The sequence below is a fragment of the Sus scrofa genome, chromosome 11 (assembly GCF_000003025.6).
Source record: "Sus scrofa isolate TJ Tabasco breed Duroc chromosome 11, Sscrofa11.1, whole genome shotgun sequence".
Lineage (NCBI taxonomy): Eukaryota > Metazoa > Chordata > Mammalia > Artiodactyla > Suidae > Sus > Sus scrofa.
In genome coordinates, this window is record NC_010453.5 from 5,690,139 (window position 1) to 5,709,495 (window position 19,357).

The 19,357-nt window shown below is 47.2% G+C and overlaps 1 protein-coding gene across 5 annotated transcripts in view; it reads right to left on the reverse strand.

Annotated features, from left to right (window-relative positions):
* Positions 1–19,357, reverse strand: part of FLT1 (fms related tyrosine kinase 1) — a 176,398-nt gene that overhangs the window by 69,441 nt on the left and 87,600 nt on the right. For 3 of the 5 annotated variants that reach the window (XM_021065525.1, XM_021065524.1, XM_001925740.7), the window contains exons 12-14: positions 11,331–11,439; positions 5,309–5,617; positions 440–586 (exon numbers count right to left, since the gene is read on the reverse strand). In XM_021065525.1, coding sequence (XP_020921184.1) covers positions 440–586; positions 5,309–5,617; positions 11,331–11,439 — 565 coding nt within the window. Of the gene's footprint in view, positions 1–439; positions 587–5,308; positions 5,618–10,894; positions 11,071–11,330; positions 11,440–15,261; positions 15,658–19,357 lie in introns of those variants that run through there. The other 2 variants (XM_021065526.1, XM_021065527.1) reach the window with 2 other exon arrangements.

Below are 19,357 nucleotides of genomic sequence, written 5' to 3' on the forward strand. Positions count from 1 at the left end.
AGCAGTAGTGTAACATATAATTTAAAATATATTCTTTCTACCAAATCATTAACATTGGTACAGGTGAACTAAGAAGATGATGAATCTTCTCTGAATGTCACCTGTGCCAGGTGTTCAAAGCTCTGCTGTCCTTCAAGCCAAGGAGCTAACTCCTTTTCCTTGTTGTCAAGATGGACATCTTCTGAGCGGCGCTTACCCTTTCTTTCTGAATGTATTATTTACAGCAGATTCTGGAGGGATCTTTCTAGAAGGTTAGGAATATGGTCTGCATGAGAACTGGTTCAACAACGCCTCCTTTGAGGTGATACAGGCATGAACCAGAGCCCAGAGGGTTGTCTTGTGCAGCGCTACTAGCACGTGGCTCTGGACATCCTGGAAGGAGGCAGTGGGAACGTTAGGGGAAGAAGAGGATGAGGAGAGAGAGCAGCAAGTCTCTTACCAGGCTCCTGTTGTATTTTGTGGTTATTCTTAAACCAGGTAATCTGGGGCTCGGGGACACCGTTAGCGTGACAGTCTAAGGTTGCGGAGCTGCTGACGGCCACCGTGTGATCGCTGAGGTTTCGCAGGAGGTATGGGGCTTGCCGATCTGGTGGATAAAGAAAGGGGACCGTTAGCACTGTCGTTCTTCTTTTGTGATGTATGCGTGTCAACGTTTTAAAACCGGGAAAAGAGCAAAACTCAACTGTCGGGTTCCATTCATGGTTTGTTCCCTACGCTTCTCTTCGACGGTGACCCTATGGCTTCCTCTTGAGGAAGGTACTCCAATCAATTGAAATTGGTTAGAACACAGAACAAAATCAAGAACCCAATTCCGTGTTTTTAAAAGTCGACATCCAGGGGGTGGCCTGGCCAGCTAGCTTTCTTCCTTGGAGAGCAGCCTGTTCTAAAACCGAGGGCTTCTGCATGATGTTGCAGGAACTGAAAAGGAAACCGATACGGTTTTGGATACAGGCTTGGAATGAATTTGAATATAAACACATAGAGTTACAAGGAACGAGCTAACAGAATTTAGTGTTTCTTTTGTGTCTTATTAACATGTGAGGGGGGTGTGTTTGTGTTCACTGTCAGCCACCGAGACTGTCGGACGGCAGACCAAAGGGCAGCATTTCTCGAATGTTGGAAGCTTTCTTGATTCCTTCCTTCTTCCAATCCCTTCCCAAAGGCAAGCGACCAAAGGATTCATTCAAGAGGCAGAGGCACAGATTTGTCGTTTTTGCACTATATAATAGTACAAATAATGTATTTTATATTATTTTCTCTTAAAACATACAAATATGATACAATACAATTTATTTTAATAAAATGCCAACCAATATAGTACAACACAAGGAATTTCATACATTAGGATGCAATACATTACAACAATAACATCCCCCACAGGAAGAGCAGTTCCCCCACGGCGCCCGCCCGCCCGCCCGTGAGGACAGTGTCTGTTTTAACAAAGGAGTCAGTCCTGCTGATGTGCATACATTCTAGCGGGGCAGGTGCTGGATGGGTAACTCAAGCTTCCAAGGTAAAAGCACAAAAACACCTCCTAAAGTCTCCCCCTGCCCCCTCCCATCCCTAATCCCCCCCCCCACCCCCAACCTCTGTCCCTCGTCACAAATCCTGGAAGTGACGCCAAAAGAGTTTTGGCGTCACGTATACCTTCTGCTATCACTGGTTCCAGTGACACAGTCGGAGCTTTCTCTGGCCGTTTTTGGTTTCCTTGTTTACAGTACGGAACCTGGGAGGCAGCTTAGGAGTGACTGCTGTGCTCTGAGAGAGGACACCTTGCCGTGGCTCAGAGTCCATGTCCCTGCAGGACCCTGCTGAGTCCCCAGACCTTGCTGTTTTCATTCTTGCAGCCAAACTCTCGGGGTTAGCATTCATTACAGCCATCGAGAAATCTCGGCTTAAAAGGCATCTCACCCCATGACTTTTATGACACGTTGACACAGCGTGACACGAAAGGCTTACTCTCTGTTAAGTGGGCACGGATTTCTCCTTCAGTTTTGAGTTCCACAGCGGACCGTTTGTCTTTTCTCATTTCATACAAAATGAACCCTGAGGGCCAAAAACAGACTTGCAGGCGCGCTCACTGATAAACTTTTCAGAGCACGTCTGACATGCGGGACAGCAACGATCCCCTTGGCCTGTTTCAGGCTGGCTTTCCTACGCTGCGGGAGCCCCAGGCAGACCCGCTTGAGCGTGTCTGTGTTGCGTCCTGTCCCATCTGTCAAACAGCTCTTCCAACTTGGAAACGCGGCCATGCGTCACATCTTCAGTTGCGATCACTTTTACACACTTGGTCAGGACCATTTTGACACTTTCACATAGTAAAGACCCCAAACATATTGGTGACACGTGACAAGATGGGAAGGAACGGTGTCGTATAACTGTTAGTGTCTCTTCCTGTGGCAAGCCGGCTTTGACACATCTCATTTAAAACTCAGACCCAGCTTACTGAGTTAAACGGTAACAGCCTCCCCTAGTCATTTACCATGTCCCGTGCACTAAATGTGACTTTAAAAAAAAGTCTGTCATTGCCCATAGGTGTTATTCAAAAAAGGAGTCTGAATACTTGGCCTGTCACACCCATATTATTTTCATAGCTACAAACTATGACATCAACACAGACAGGATTTGGCTTCCCTGACACAGGGGTTTTGGAAAACAATGCTTATATAAAAAAGAACACTTGATTTTAACATAAAAGTCATAAAGAACTCCCAGAGGCCCTATCTGTACTATACAGACCTCAGACAAGAGCAGCAGCAAAAGGGCCACCGAATAAACAGACTCTCAATCAAATACAAAGCTCATATAACCATGTCTGAAATATGCAGTGTTAGGATTTTCTTTTCTTTGAACCCATTTCTGAAAGGAAAAAAAAAAAAAAGTTCTCCTGGGTGAAAAGTCTCACTTTGGGCAAGTTTCTAAAGGAGCTAGGGATGGACTCATTTTTATCAGTTCCCACTTTAGAGCCATTGTCTTGGCCTTTTAAATAAAAAAGGTATATATTGAGCCCATCTTTTTAAACCTGAGTTATGTGATGGACAGAGAGAGCTGCTTTCCAAAATGTAACAAAGGGGAGCCCATCCTTTCACGCTGAGAAAGTGAGATTTCAGAGACTACGTCTGCTGGTTTTCAGTCACCAAGATAGCTCCCTACCAGGTCCCACAGTTACATGGTTTCTCTTGTCCGTTTGGAAAGGGGACCGAGGAACCAGCCTCAAGCCCTCTCCTCCGTCTCAACCTTTCTCCATAGTGGGCGCTGCTTTCTCTCTCTTTTCCCCAAAACCGTCCCCTTAGGCCAAACCCAGAAGACAGACTAACTAGTAAAGAACAAAACCCACCCAAGTGGCTTTTTTTTTAAACTCTCTGGAAGGTTGAATTCATTACTCTCTGGACCCTTAAAATCATCTCCTGCAAGTATTTCACATCATCCTCTGTCAATCCCAACTCCCTTCCCGTCCGAGGAAAGGAGAGCTCCTGCGTGTCCAGTGCACCGTCCCCCCGCCCCACGCCCCCAAAAGCGATCCCTAAACCATTTCATTTACTTCTTCAGCTTCAGTAAAAACTAAGGCCCTCAGGTCCTGTGGTCTAAGGCATTGTTTCCTGAAGGAACACACTGGCTTATAATGAACAAAGACACCAGGCAAGAAAGCCATAGGTAAAATTTCCAGATACAATTGATTATTCTTTCCTTTGGGCTGACAACTTCCAGGTTCCTAATTGTTTTCCAAGCATTTGGGGCTCCATAAAACAGGCGTTCTGGGGAAATGCTATTGTTTACTCCTTCACACTTGACAAAAGCAATTCCCACGTGACAGACAAGTTTAGCCGTGGGACAGAGTCTGTTACCTAAAGGAGGAAGCAGTCTGGTGAGTTCACAAGCCTGAGAAGTTGTCATATTGTCACCTCCTGTTGAACACCCAGCCACTGTGTTCTCAGCTCTGACTATTTTGGTCATTACAGTTTGTTTTCCAATAGTTCACGCAAGTGACACATCATGATCGATCGTAAATGAAGACAGAACAATGCGTATCAAATTGGTGAAAAAGCCACTTTCCCCTCAAATGCAAGCTGAAAACAAGAGATTACAAATCTCTCTGGATTTAAACATGCTGTGCATTCTAAAATGACTGATTTCTGCTTCTGTAGTTTTTGCCATTAATCCCCACCAAAACAAAACAAAACAAAAAAAATCTTACATTTGCAAATGGGGAAAGTGGACTTTTTCAACGGACAGCTTTTAGATTTACATTAGAAGAATGCATTAGACCTCTGGTCACAACAGCCTTTATTTCCTTGATAAAGTGATTACGGTACACCTTTGAGTGCCATCAGTTAAGCAGGATGAAGTTCTTTAACCAGGGACAAAGATATTTCAAACGAAGGCAGGATCCACTGGGCAAGGTGCCGGCGATGGCTGTGCAGTCCACTCGGGGCAGCGGGGGGAAAGCCACTGTTCTGGCTCGCCAGCTCCTGGCACTGCAGGAGGGGAGGGGAGGGGGCTTGATCTGGGCAGACATGACGATTCCCCTTGTGAGGAAGCTTTCATACCTCGGAATCACCACCAACACCTTCCCCCTCTGGCCCCAGGGGAAGCCCCAGTTGAAGATGAATGTGCTTAATGCAAAAAAACCCCAAAAACAAAAACAACAACCCCACGACAAAACCAAAGCATCTTCAAATAAATAAGCATTATAACTTGCTATCCAGGTGCTATTTACACAAATCAAGAGCAGAGGGAACAGTACAAAAGAAGACCCGGCAGAGGTCCGGCAGAGGCTCCCATTCCACGGGGCGTGGCGAGCGAGGGGGAACGAACGTTATGCGTGTCCGTCTTTGGCAGAAACCGGCATCGGTTTAAATTAGTCAGGTTTTTGCAGCTGGGAAACATGAACATGGAAAGAGGCGGGCGTCAAAGTGGGAGGGAAGGATGGTCCCAAGTTGCTGGTTATCAGGCAGGAGAAGACAGCAAAGAGCAAAAACGCACAGAGAACGCGCGGCAGGGATCCTCCAAATCCAAACGTGCACCAGGGCGGCCGGGGCGCGGAGCCCGCGGCCGGAAGGGGGCGCCCGAGCCGGGGCCCGGGGCCCCACGGCGCCTCCTAAAATCATCGCCACACTCATTTTGGGAGGAGCGTCTCCTCTGAGCCGGAACGTTAGCAACAGTGACAATAAATCAGGATGGTACGGGACAACTGTTACTTGGCAGGGAGTCCTTTAAGGTTTGACTTTACTTTGTGTGGTACAATCACTCCTTGTGCTTTTAAATTTGGAGATCCGAGAGAAAACAGCCTTTTTGTTGCAGTGCTCACCTCTAATGGTCACCTCTTTCTTCTGAAGGATTTCTTCCCCTGTGTAGATGTTCCTGGCTCGGCAGGCATAGGTGCCCGAGTCTTCCAGCGACACGTTCTTGACGACGAGGCTGAGGGTCACGGAGTAGTCTCTGGTGGTGGCCGTCTTCTGCTTGCGGATGCTGTGCCGCGTCGTTCGGTTGTGAACCGTCCGCAGCAGAATCCAGGTGACGTCTCTGTATAAGAACTTGTTCACCGTGCAGGACAGCTTCAGGTCTTCCCCTTCTGTGGGCGTCTTTTCCAGGCTCACGTGAAACCCGTTGGGGACATCTGCAAAAGAGAAAGACAGTCAGGGCCTCGTCACAAGACAGCGGGGAGCCCAGGACTTGTCCCTCTGCCCCGTCGCTCAGCATCGGTGTCAAAAGGATGGTATTTATCTTTTGATGTCGGGGGAACGGATCCGACATAGGCGGTAGGAACCACCGAAGTGCGTTCCATGCCAGGCCAGGCAGGAAATGCAAAACAGGATGCTACTCGGATGGTACATTACGGGCGCCCAATTGCTTTTCCAAGTGGAATGCTTGTTTACAACGCGAGATGATCCACCCGCTGCTTTATGGCGTGCAGAACTGGCACTAAGGGGCAGGGAGGGACCCGCTTCTTTGCTCAAGCCCCCTTCGATGGGGACGGTTCTCAGCCGTGAAAAGAGCAAGATTCCTTCGGAAAAGGCAGGCAACTCATCTGGAAGAGCTGCCAGATTCCAGGGTGGGGGGCAGGGAAGGGGGACTAATTTTAAAATGACGTTTACTCTCCAAAAACATGGTAAACATTTTCCTCAGGTGGCTGTGCTATTAGGAGTCATTTTCCCCAAGGGTTCTCCCCTAAGCCTCCTGTCCTTCTCTGGGGCCTCTGGGCGCACCTCTTGAAAGCTCACCTCAGCTTTCCTAACCTGGACCATCACTTAGAGAGTTCCTTCATCTCGTTTTGGCTCTTTTCACCAGAGGATTTGAGAAAATCATTGGTTACTGGCCCTGAACTGGCCTGCTCTCAAAACCTTCCCATGGCTCGTCACCATGGCGTATCTGTACCCGAGAATTGGGGCCAACATTTTACAAAGAACTTTGAAGATGAAAAGCGCTATGTTATGCTATTATTATTATTATTCTCCTTTGCACACAAAGCTCTAAAGAAACCTTTAAACCTTAAGGGGACAATAGTCCAAAATTAGCTATCATATCAACTCTTTTCCTAAATCTCACTTTGCTTGTTTTTCTGATTTTTCTGGGCTCTGCCTTCATTATAAAGTGTCACGTCTGAAGAAATGCCAAAGTATTCATCTGAAACCCAGGCGTGGGGGGTAAACAGTGGTGTATGAAGCGGTCAATGACTGGAGAGAGAGGCGGCCAGTGGAGGTTTTCCTGCTTTTAAAATGGAAATCTATGAAGGTGCCAGAAGATGCAGAGGCAGCTGACCCTCGTTATTTTTTTTTAAAACACAACAATAAGGTGTCAGAAATAGCCCCTCTCACTCAGCATCTTTTTCTGTCTGGGATCCTTTCCAAAAAAAAGCAGGGGGAATGAAACATCAGCCGTCAACTCTGACACAGCTGCGGGGACAGAAGTCCTGAGAGCTGGTTGCAACTGAGCCCCTTCTTCAAAGCCCACAGACTTCCAGTTACGAAGTCTCATTCTGGAAGGTGGACCCCAAGCGGGCCCGGCACTGCCACCGCGATGGTGTAGAGAGTTTCTGTTTACTTTAGTGATTTGAAACTTCCTGTGGAAATAGCTCACAGGTTTCCTGATGGAAGATTTTGTTTATCTTTGCCCAGCACCACCAGGAATCTCAAAATAAAATGCATTTAGTGACATTGGGGAACCAGGAAGATAAGGCAGGGCTGTTCCTGTTTCACCCTCGGTAATTGCGAACACACCCACAGTCACGCTGAGGGCCAGCAAAACAGCAAAAACACACACGTCGGAAAAGAAAAGAGCCGAAGAGGGCTTCGGGTCTGTTTCTCAGGCAGGGGACCCTGGGGGAGGCTAGCTTGCTGAGGGCGGTCAGACAGCGCTTGGAAATGCTGGGTCTGCTTCTCAGGAGAGCCCCTCTGCTGCCGGTTTCTCATCCGTGGGAGATGATAAATGCTCTAAGCTACCTAATGAAGCCACAGGGATTCTCCTCTTGATTCACATTGATTTTTTTTTTTTTTTTTTTTTTTTTTGCCTGAGTACAAAAACAGAACCAAGAAAGAACTGCCTTCTAATTCTGAAAGTGAAAATAAGAAATCTTCCCACACTTAAGGCTCTGCTGCAAATCCAACCCAATCAGCAGCAGCACCAATTACCCCTCATCCAGGACCCACACATCAACCCCCTGGTGTCTTGGGAGGAGTTGAGGAGAAGACTCGGCCCTTGCCCAGGAGAGACATTCCAGCCGGGGCTAAGGGAGAGAGTGGTCTGTCGACCAAGGTGCATGTTTGTGGGGGGGGGGGTGGCAACTGGACTTGATTGGCTCAAACGTGTGAAGGCAGGTCATGAAAGAGACAAGCAAAGAAAGTCAAAGGCTGAAAGGAATCTCCTTGGTCAGGTGGAGGAAGAAGGCTTTCCTCAAGAACAGAAAGGGCATCCTCTAAAAAGAAAGGGACTGGTGCCCAGAAAGTTCTGCTTGTTTCCAATAGATACTGCAGACAAGGTCATGGCCAGGTCCAGAACGGGAGCGAGCCGTGAATGTCAGCGTGGACGGCAACTCTAAGTTACGACTGCATTTTAAGGAAGGGGCAACACGTCGGAAATGAGGATCAGTAAAGACCCACATCTGGCCCTTTTGATTCCGAGCAGTTTCAGTTGAGACGGCGCATTCAAAACATTACCTGCACCAGGTCAACTACAAACACCCAGCAAATACGCCTTCATTTTTCAGAAAAACAGTCACAAAAGGTGCAGCGATCCTAAGAGTATTTAGTCTCTAGTGAGAATAAACCTCCTGACAGATTGGAGTGGGAAAAAAAAAAGAGCAGAGTTGTAGGAACTATGAGTAAGTAAATCACTGACCAAAACTAATTTCTTGACACTAGCAGCAAAGATGAGGAGAATGCTATTCCAAGCAATGTGGGTTTGATTGGATGAATTTGTGCTCAGATTTAAGAGGAGAGCTGCTACGAGTCTGGAGGAAAAAGGGTGTGTGTTTCCGGTTAGGCAGGTGGGCATGGAATTCCCATGCCTCCTTTCAGTGGACACGGCTGGGGGTCTGAAGTTTCAGCCGTTCCTCGGCTGGAAAGTGCGTGATGTGCGAGGGGGAGGGGATTTCTGTCTGGGTCGGCAGGTGACCAGCTTTCATAGCTGGGCTCTGCAGCAGCAGGACTGTGCCCAGGCAGAGGCTGGAGCCACCAAGGACTCGGCGGGCTGAGGAGGCCACAGTGCTGGTGCTGGAGCAGGGATTAGCGCTGGGTCGCCCTGCGCCTTCCCTGGGGGCTCGGATCAATAAGGCACTGAACGCGACCCCTTCCCGCAGCAGCACATCTTCCAGGACTGCCTCTGTCCCCCTCCCCACATGGAAAGGGTCTGTGGGGTCACGGGGGCACACACCCCCCCCACCCCCGCAGAGGCCGTGCTGCTCCCACTCCTTTATCTTTCTCAGGGTCCCTGGGACCCGATGTCCCCCTAAAGATGATCCCAAGTCTGCTTCCGGGCATCTCAGGCCTCCTCCCCCTTCACCCGGTCTGTCCTGAGGTCAGACTGCTGGTCCGTCTGCACATTCTAGGGCCCAGGGAGGCTGTCTGGGGGAGAGACACCCCCCCGCCGGGGGGGCACACAGCCCTTTGCCGTGGGTGCAGAAGGAAACGGATGAGCCGGGGGGGAGGCGGGCTCCCCCTGTGCCCCAGGCACTGCCCCCTTCTGCTGCGGGGAGCCCCACCACTCTATACTTGTATCTGACCTTGCAGCTCATCCGGAAAGCCTGTGTGTCCAGCGGAGGCTGAAACACATGGAAACCAACATATTGAAATGTGTTCTCTTGATTTGGAACTTGCCACTGGCTGGATATATAGTTTGTGGTCCTGTTGGTCCTTGTGTCTTAGTTCTCAACACGACAGGGCAAGACTGTTCTCCTGCTACCGATTCAAATTCTAGCCGCCCGAGGACCATCTCAAGTCCTGCTTCCTTCTCAGGGGCTTGGAGTGACACAGTACAACAGGGCCACGTGTGGCTTCTAAGCACTGAAAATGTGGCTTGTGTGACAGAGCTGGACTGGACTCCATTAATTTCAATTTAAAAAATAGAAACTGTAATATTTTTCAAAATATGGATATGTTAAAACAGTCCTGTTTTGGATATGAGGTTAAATAGAATGAATTTCACTTTTTTCTTTTTACTTAAAAAAAAAAGGTTACCAAAAAAAGGTTCTCTTACATATGTGGCTTAGATTATATTTCTCTCGGATGGCGTTGGCTTAGTCTTGGTAAGTGCCTCTGGCACGCTGCTTCTGCTTATCCCTTTTGATCCTAGGACATGGGAACGTTTCTTCTTTGTGTCTGTGGTGTTAAAACTGTCTTCCTAGAAAGAAAGGGCCTCCTCGCTCTTTCGTCTTCAAGCCCTCAACACAGAGTTGGGTTGTACTGTCTAACAGTTAGTGCATGTTCAATCTATATAAATGTATTGAATGTGCAGAACGGGACCTGCTCAGTCCTTTGACTCTAAAGCGAACACGAAACGGCTGTGGACCTGGGTGGGAACTTGTTGTCCACTAGACAGACAGAACGATGCTGAACCTTTGAACTTAACTAGTCCAGGTCATCTATGATTGATGAGAGTCAATATGAGTGAAACTGCTATCTGGATCCTTCTCTAAAGAAAGAAAGGACTTTTCCAGGAGCTCCCGTTGTGGCTCAGCAGGTTACAAACCCAACTAATATCCATGAGGACGTGGGTTCGATCCCTGGCCTCGCAGTGGGTTAAGGATCTGGCATTGCTGTGGCTGTAGCTCTGATGCGACCCCTAGCCTGGGAACCTCCATATGCTGTGGCTGCGGCTCGAAAAAAGAAAAAGAAAAAAAGAGTGTTGCTCCTTGGAGTGGATGTAAAGACGGTTTGCCCCACACTTCTGAAAGGGACTTGGACTTCAGAGGCGCAGCTGTGTGCCTCTCCAAATCCCATTTCCTCATCTGGAAAATGGGGGGGCAGCCTAGTGGCCAGGAGCCCCCGTGCCTCTTCCGGCCGTGACATTGTGTGGGAACCTACTTAAGGACACCTCCCTCGACGGAGCCTCTCTGAGGGCCGGCTGACTGGCCAGAAGGCTCCCTGTCATCTGGAAACCTGTACTTCTCATGAAATCAGACCTACTTCTTTCTGGAGAACTCAAGGCAACTGCGACAGCCTGGCCCGGGCAGCACGAAATTTCCAGAGAGCTGGCTAAGTGCCCGGGTTTCCTCAGAAAATTGGGGGAGCGTGGAGCCAGGCAATTGTTTTTATACTTTGAGCTACTTCCTTCCTGTACCCCTGGAGGGACACAGGGAGTGCCATTTGTGTACCTTGGACGCTTGCAGATTTGCAGACACCATCACATTTAAGGTGAAACACTCTGAAACGCTACCCCAAAATAGCACAGTAATAACAGTCAACAGACCTCAGTTTCAGATTTTTTTTTTTTTTTTAATTTCAACTTTTCCAAAAGTTGAAATTAAGCCGTGAAACAAGGCACGGCCTGGGTTCAAACGGATGCCATCAATGTGCCAGCATTGGTTTCCTTGCTTATTCCCGAACCACCACCGTGAGCCAGGCCCCGCGCCTGCTTCTGAAAATGAACATGACAAGGTCCCAGAGTGACCAGCCAGCCAGGGAGGACGGCGGACACAAACAGCTCTCTAAAGAGAATTCAGGGAAATAACGCTGGAGGAGGCCCGATGGTGTTGGAAAAGCCACTCCCGAGAGCAGGGGTGCAGGTCCTGCCGTTTCACGCCCTACGGACCTTGTTTTTGATGGAGCCGGTGTCACCCAGGTGCGCTGAAAGCACACACGACTGGGGTCCTCGTGAGTCGGGGACACGTGGCTTACCTGTGATGTAGAAGCTTATGTCTCTCTCCATAGTCCCCACTTTGTTGGAAGCCACGCACGTGTAGATTCCAGAAGTTCTGGAGTCCGCCACAACCAGGGTGCTGGCCGTCTGCAGGAGAGAAGGCGGGTTAGCCGCAGGCCAGAGCCCGGCTGGCGGCCCGGGGACCCTGCTGAGGGGGACGTGATCGGGCCACCCCACTGCCTCGGCGGGGACGGCGCCGCGCGCCTGGGGTTCCCACAAACTCCCCCGTGGCCGAGCCCCGGCAGGGATGGAAAAACAACAGGAAAGCAGGTCCTCAGGAGACCGGGGGCTCTGACATCCGACTTGCGCGAGGGCTGCAGGCTTATTTACCTCGTGGGCTGGCGTAACAATTACAGACCTGAGGCTGAGATGCGGGCCGGCACGTCCTGCCCCACGAGGTGGTCGGCTCCCGCCAGTGAGGGGAGGCCCGGCCCCCCGCTTTTGTTTGGCCGACCCCCCCTTGGGAACGCAAGGCTTCCCGGCGGCCGCTGGGTTCTGTCTGTACCGGGCGTGTCCAGCGATCAAGGCCCGAGGGGAAAGCCTGGCCGAACCACTTCTTTTCTGGAAGGCGGTTCTGTGGCCCTGATGGGGTGGGAAGCTCCCTAAGCACCTTGTGTGTGCTGGTGGGGGACCTCGTGTCTCAGGCCGTCCGTTCCTGCTCTAGAAGATGGAAAGCAGGAATTTGGACAGAATCATTTCCCCAGGTCTCAGGGCTGGTGTTTGGCCGACGAGCCCCTAAAGAAACATGGGGGGCGGGGCGGGGGGGTCAAATGTGTGCACCTGAAAGCACTTTCCAAACTGTGACATCACAAAAAAGAATGTCTCAAAAAAAAAAAAATAGGAAAAAGAAATGAAACCCAAATTTACACAGCTTCAGGACTGGCATTGCTGCCGTCTTTCCAAGATAAAAATTCACAGTATAAAATGAATTGTTGAGAATTTAAAAAGCCAGCCCAACCTTGCAAAAAAGTAATGCTCGCTGCACATGAAAGAAATGAAAAAGCTACTAAGTCTTTCTCTTTTTTTCTCTTGATGGCTGCGCCCGTGGTGTATGGAAGCTCTCGGGCCAGGGGTGGAATCCGAGACACAGCTGTGGTCTATGCCACAGCTGTCATAATGCCAGATCCTTTAACCCACTGTGCCTGGCTGGGGATTGAACTTGCGCCTCTGCAGGGACCTGAGCCGCTGCAGCTGGGTTCTTAACCCACTATGCCACAGTGGGAACTCCCAGCTAGTACATCTTCATATTTAAAATGACCAAGGAGTTCCCTGGTGGCCCAGCATATTAAGGATCCAGTGTTGTCACTGCTGTGGCTCTGGTGGCTGCTGCATGTGGGCTCAATCGCTGGCCTGGGACCTTTTGGCATGCCGTGGGCATGGCCGAGAAAGAAAGAAAGAAATTGTAGAGGCTGTGTTGATGCTTCCAGACTAACGGGGTGTCCTAGCTGGACTACCATCCAGTGACTTACAGGCTAAAGTAAGAGGCTGAAATGTGACGGTGGAACTTCTGAAATGGGAACAGAAATTCTGCAAAGGGTCCTAACGTTTTTCTGAGTTGCTAAGCAACATGACAGGCACTTGTGTTCTTGTATCCCTTCCAATAAATTAAGGTATTTCTGTCGTCATCTACACATCTTTAATCTAGAGTTGATTTACAACGTTGTGTCAATTTCTGCCGTACCACAAAGTGACTCAGTCAGACAGACGTATACATTCTGTCTTGTCCATATTCTTTTACACCATGGTCTCTCTCAGGAGATGAGATATAGTTCCCTGTGCAATACAGTGGGGCCTTATTGTGTATCCATTCTAACGAGATTAGGAAGACTCAAAAATGATACTCCTAGTTTTTTTAGCTAGCAACTTTATTGCTCCACATTCTCCGCAATTTTCACTACGGGAGAGTATGTATTTCATGATGATTCTCTTTCTGTGTGTTGGATCTCTTTAATCATATCTGCGCATCCGTCCTCTATGTATTACTGACATTCTGGGAAACAAGGGTGTCTGTGATCCGTGGCATTTTGCATTCAGTCTAGCAGGTATTTACTGTGTAAGGCATTGCCCAGACGTTATAAGGGAGACAGAGGGGAATATGACACAGCCCTTCTTCTTAACCTTGGAGGACTACTTCAAGGTAACAGGGAAGCATGTCCAGAGTTAAGGATCAAGTATATATTATTTTCTCTTTCACAGAGACACACTCTCACAAAGGCAGATGAACAGCAGAGAGAGCATGAGCACGAGTTCAGGTGTCTCTTTCTCTGCTTTGGTTATTCTTTATAAGACGTGGGAAATCAAAGAAATTCTGGATCACAATTTTCCTTTTAATTATTGCGCCCATCACATCAGAGTCGGGGAAGAACAATAAAAGTAGCTGGGAGAGGAGCTGGCAGGTGGCAGCTTGAAGGACAAGAGGGATCACCAAGCGAGACCCTGACTCCTTTCTTTTGTCTCAGAAAACGAGCTGAGATGCTGGAAAGTGGCGTGAGCAGGGCCAGGTGAGAAACACACCTGGGGGTCTCTCAGCTCAGGCTTTGCTTGTCTTAGGAAGCTGGTGCTCAACTGTTTATCCTAATGAGCCTCAGCAGAACCTTACTTAGATTCTCAGATTGATTGTTGCTCAGAACATGAATGAACAATGCATTTCTGTTCAGCCTGAATGTTTGAAATTATGAACACAGTACCTGAGTCTCAAAGTTGCATTTGGGTTTCTAGCACAGTTCTTTGGATGTCACTGAACTCAAGGCAACTGAGAATAAGAACTGGGGCTCGTGGCAAGGGAAAGTCAATTCCAGGGTGCACATCTGCCGTCTTTAAGGTCCGTCCGGGAACCTGAGGATGGCTGTAGCCATTCTATGAGACCCCAAGGAATGGGCAGATTGCTCAGAATTTCTGTTTCAATGGGGAATAAAACGGAGGGACCTTGAAGTGAAATGAGCCTGGGTCACATGATGAACCATGGCGACAACGAAGGCATTCAAGTCTGTTATTTTGCTTGAATGGCCCCTTCTGAAATAGACACCTTACCCATGGTCAAGCCTGGCCCAGAACTCACCTCTCCAAAGTTTCATTAAAACTGAACTAGGGAATGACACTCATGGGCGTCTACCTTATTTCATCGCTTGTGAGTACGTTTATGTAGTCCCTGATGTTTGCCAGACAGCGTGGGAAGCATGATGTCATTTAATCCTTCCTGTGCCCAGTGAGGCGCTACAGGTGTATCACCTGTTTCTAAGAAAAAGCTTATGCCCAGGTTTGTCTGCCTCCGGTGTCTATGCTCTTAACCTACATGAACCTGCTTCTTGCCTTCAAACTCTTTAAATGTAATAGCACAGATCTATTGGTAGAGTTCTGTCTGCTCTTTGAATTGGGCTTTCCCTTAAGAATAGCTCCTTTCATCAGCAGAAATGGGTCATTATGGGCTGAGTGCTACGATGCACAGAAATACTAGCTCTTTTCATATTTTACACAAGCTGCAAGCTTTTTCCAAAGGATATGGTGTTACATGGTTTGAAAACAGGATTGATAATGAAAGTTACAAGTAAAGAAGAAAATTTAACAGTAAGATGGAACTTACATCCTGTGAGCCACTTTATTTAAAAAAATTACCTGGTTCCTAGATTATGAGATTACTTTCATTTTTCTAGAGTAGCTTCTGAAGTTACACATTAAAACACCTTCATGAAAAACAAAAATGTATGGCTGCTGAAGGATACACTCTACAGAGTCAGAAAAGGGAGGTCAGGTGCAAATTAGGGGTCAGTGCAGTTTGCTCCCCAGTGTAAACAAATACAATTATTTCAAGAAGGAAAAAAAAATGGAAATAGCACAACAGTTGGAATATGAAATATTGGTGTAATACTTGAAACAGTTTTAAACTCAAGAATTTGAGCTGTGGCATGAATGTGGAATTATTATGTATTTTATAAGGTACACCCCCCCAAAATTCCCAAGGATGTCTGCGTGTATTAGTTCTGTAATTAGTTTCCATTTGCCCCAATGTTCCTTAGTTCTGAGCCCACACTTTGGATGCCTCTGCTGGACCTGACGGGACCTCAGGAATTCAGACATTAGACACAGACCCTTAAAATCCACTCTTCAGCCTCTTTGGAGGGACCCGGGAACCCTGATGCCAACTGTCGTCAGATACTGTAAATCTGGAAGTTGTTCACTCTCCTTCCTTCCTTCCCTTTCGCAAAGCGCGCGTGATTCACTGCTTCAGCGAGGCTGGGACTTCACAGGGTAGAACGACTGGGATGATGTGTAGTTCAGCCTCATTTCCAGCACTGGCTTTTAAAAAATCTATATATGGAACAGTGATTTCAATCTCGGGATGTTTCTAAGATAGTTTCCTTTTAAGTGTTTCGGGGAGCAATCAAAACAGATACGTAAAGGTCACGGAAGCATCTAAAATTATTCTAGGGTGGCACATCTGAGCCCACTGATGGGAAAACAGAACGTGAGAAACACAACATCGGGGAGTGTGGGTGCGACGCGGAGCCCAAGCTGTGACCCTGCGAAGCGGCATTCCTGCTCTGCCCGCGTGCGTCTAGTGTGCTCATGTCTCAATGAAGCCTCCAAACGATTTCAGTGGAAATGTTGCTAAGACATTGTGTTGTCACGATTCTCCAGCCTCCCAGAATCAAATGCTGTAAAAAGCATTTCCTGTGTGTTTCTTTTCTTTTTTTTTTTTTCTAACAGGGTTCCTTCCACTTCCTGCTCCATCCCTACAGACCAACAGTCTGGCAGCCCCACTTGAGCCATCCCAAAGCTTCACGGTTGCCATGAGCAACTCCAATTGATGACTCACTTTTCACAAATCTAGGCCAAAACGTGGCCTTAAGGAAACTGAATTTTATCGTGTCATGCACCCTTCCTTGGGTTAAACAGAACACAATGCAACAGAGGGGAAAAAAGCAAGTCCCTGAAATCCAGTAGATCTAGCAAGACCTTGCTCCATGGATGGCTGGAGCAGTGTCCTGGGCGTGCTGACTGCCTGATGGTGGGAAAAAGCACCAGTGTGCTTGAAGCTGGGACTTTAGTTTGCTTTCCTAAAATGTTCAGAAAATTAAAAAAACAAAAACAGTTTTAACTGTAAAGGAAAAAAAAAAAAAAACCTGTGCAGAAGATTCTGAGATAGCAAAACTTCCTTTTGTCACTGAAAGATTTAATAGATGCTAAAAGCAAAATGAGTCACGAAATTAGTAACTCCAGGTCCCATGTGTTGCAGTCACTGATGGGATATAAGGGGTGTGTGTGTGTGTGTGTGTGTGTAAACAACACACACTTTGTAAAACAAAGTTTTTCCAACATGAACAACTGCTTAACAGTCTTATTGCACGTGTTCACAATTAACTTTCTGCATTCAGGGTAGAGGACAGTCATGTCTATAGCCGGCAAACCAAACTAGGCCAGGTAACATGAGCTCCATCTTCTTAGAGGTGAGAACTTGGGTTCACAGAGGTGACCTGATTTGCAGGTGGTTATGCGCCTTAGAAAGGGTGGAGCTTGACCCCAGGGTTCCTGACTGTAGCCTGGATGGCCTAAGCGCCCACTGTGTCTGAAGGGCTATATTTAAAACCTCGGTATACCTACAACAGCCCAGGACAAGCAATCTGCCTGGAACTTGCAGGAAAAAAAAAAAAATCAGGAAAGATTCTTTGTCTTGGCCCGATTTAGTGCCTCCTCTCCCATCCTCCGTCACAGGTATTCTAGAGTCAGGTTGTAACTTCATGGTTCAAGGTGATCTGAAACCTCACCTAGCCTTTTCATTTTCTCTTGTGTATTTTGGTGGGTAGAATCCCCCAAGAGGACTAGAGGTTACCTTTGAAATTAAGCTTATAAATTCACATTTTAATACCCAGCCATGCACAGGACAACCACCTGCCACGGTCAGGAACAGGCACAATGATTTAACAGAGTCAATGCCATCTTGAAATTTTCTAGTTCTTTGTGACAACTACTGTGTTTTCTACTTTGAGGCAATTTCCTTCTTTAAAAAAAAAAATATGTAGTATCATTCAAGTGAAACTTTGAAGTTTATGGAATTTCCTCTTTTCTAAGTATTTCACTAAGTTGCTGTCTCGTCAAGAGCCACACATCTTGAGATGGTTTAAACTACAGTTCCTTCGTATTAGAGAAAAAGAATGGTATGCCACCTACCGCACCTGCCGTAGTTAGAAAAACTGCTCCTAAATCCTTGACCTGTGATTGCTGATACTATCATGCTGGCCCTCACCATCTTAACTAACTTCTGCCTTGGCATAGTTGGCAGGGCGCTGGGTTTTGGCAAAGGAAAACCTTGGTTTGAGTTTCTCATATGCTGCTTTTAAGCTGTTGACTTAATCATCTTATCGTCCTGGGCTTTCTTATCTTTAAATTGGAGATAACCACTGTGGCCTGCCAAAGAATGATGCTGACATGAGCATACGTGGGAAAGTTTTCCCTAATGGAGAATTCAGATGTTATTTGTTATCACTGAGTTCTGCAGCGAGAAAGGTGCCGTCTACTTTGTGGCCTCTGGATACACAGCCTCCAGCTGAGCAGAGACACACACGAGCCGAAGCAGATGACACCATATGAACACATGTCCACATCAAGGTATCCACGAATAAGCAGACATTTCGGCAAGGGGTCATTTGATATCTTTTTTTTTTTCCTTTTTCTTTTTAAAGCTTCACTACCCCTGTGCCGGCTAACAACAGGTTTTTAAGTGTATTTTTCACTAATTCAACAGCAGGAAAAAAGCTACTGGGCCTTGAGATCCACTGAGGTTTGCCTGGTTCGCAAGGTGTCAACTATTGCTGAGGCCAAGGGAGTTAGGGGAGTGGAAAAAGCACGTGCAAAAAGATGCCTCTGAGACCCTGACTAGGGCAGGGAAACTTTTTTTTTTTTAATTGAGGTATAATTGACAAATAACATTGTATTAATTTCATGTGTGTAATACACCTATTCAGTGCTTGTATATACTGCAAAATGGAGATGTTACGTCTAGTTAATAGCTAACATCCATCACCACATATCGTTAAAAAGCTTTCTCCTGTGATGAGAACTTTTAAGATCTCTTAGCAACTTTTAAAGATGCTACTCAGTAGTATTAACTCTCGTCACGATGCTGAATGTGACATCCTCATGGCTTATTCATTGTGTAACTGGGAATTTGTCCCTTTTGACCCCTTTTGCCCACCCCGTCTACATCCTGACTTTGGCAACTACCAATCTATGAGCTTGTTTTTTTGTATATTTGTTTTAGTTCACATATATGTGGGATTACACAGTATTTGTCTTTCTCTGACTTACTTCATTTAGCATAATGCCCTAAGGTTGGTCCATGATGTTACAAATGGCAAGATTTCATTCCTTCTTTTTAACGGCTGAATAATATTCCACAGTGTATATGTGGAATATATACCTCATCTTCTTTACTCAATCCCCCTGGTGGACACTTAGGTTGTTTCCATATCTTGGCTATTGTAAATAATGCTACACTGAACATGTGGCTACATGATATCTTTTTTTTTTTTTTTTTTTAGTGTTTTTGTTTTCTTCAGATACTCAGAAGTGGAACTGCTGAGTCATGTGGAAGTTTGATTTTTGGTGTTTTAGGAACCCCTGCTGCTTTCTGTAGTGGCTGCACCAATTATATTTCCACTGGCCGCATGCGAGGGATTCTGCACATCCTCGCCAACATGTTACTGCCTTTTGGACAGCGGCCATTCTGACAGGTGTGAGGGATCTGAGATCTCAGGGTGGTTTTGATTTGCATCGCTTACGGACTCTGATATACTATGTGTGTCAGTATACCCCACCCTAGGCTTTGCCTGTGGGAAAACAAGATACTTTGTGACACGGCAGCTTTGAATGTTGGCCTATAGTCTTGTACTAGCTTTTGCTTATTTCCGTCCCACTTGATTTATGCCAGAGATTCTCGGTCCAGGGAATGCGAGAATCTAGCTGTTGCAAAGCCCGGGCGCCATGCTAAAGATTCAAGTGGAATGAGAAT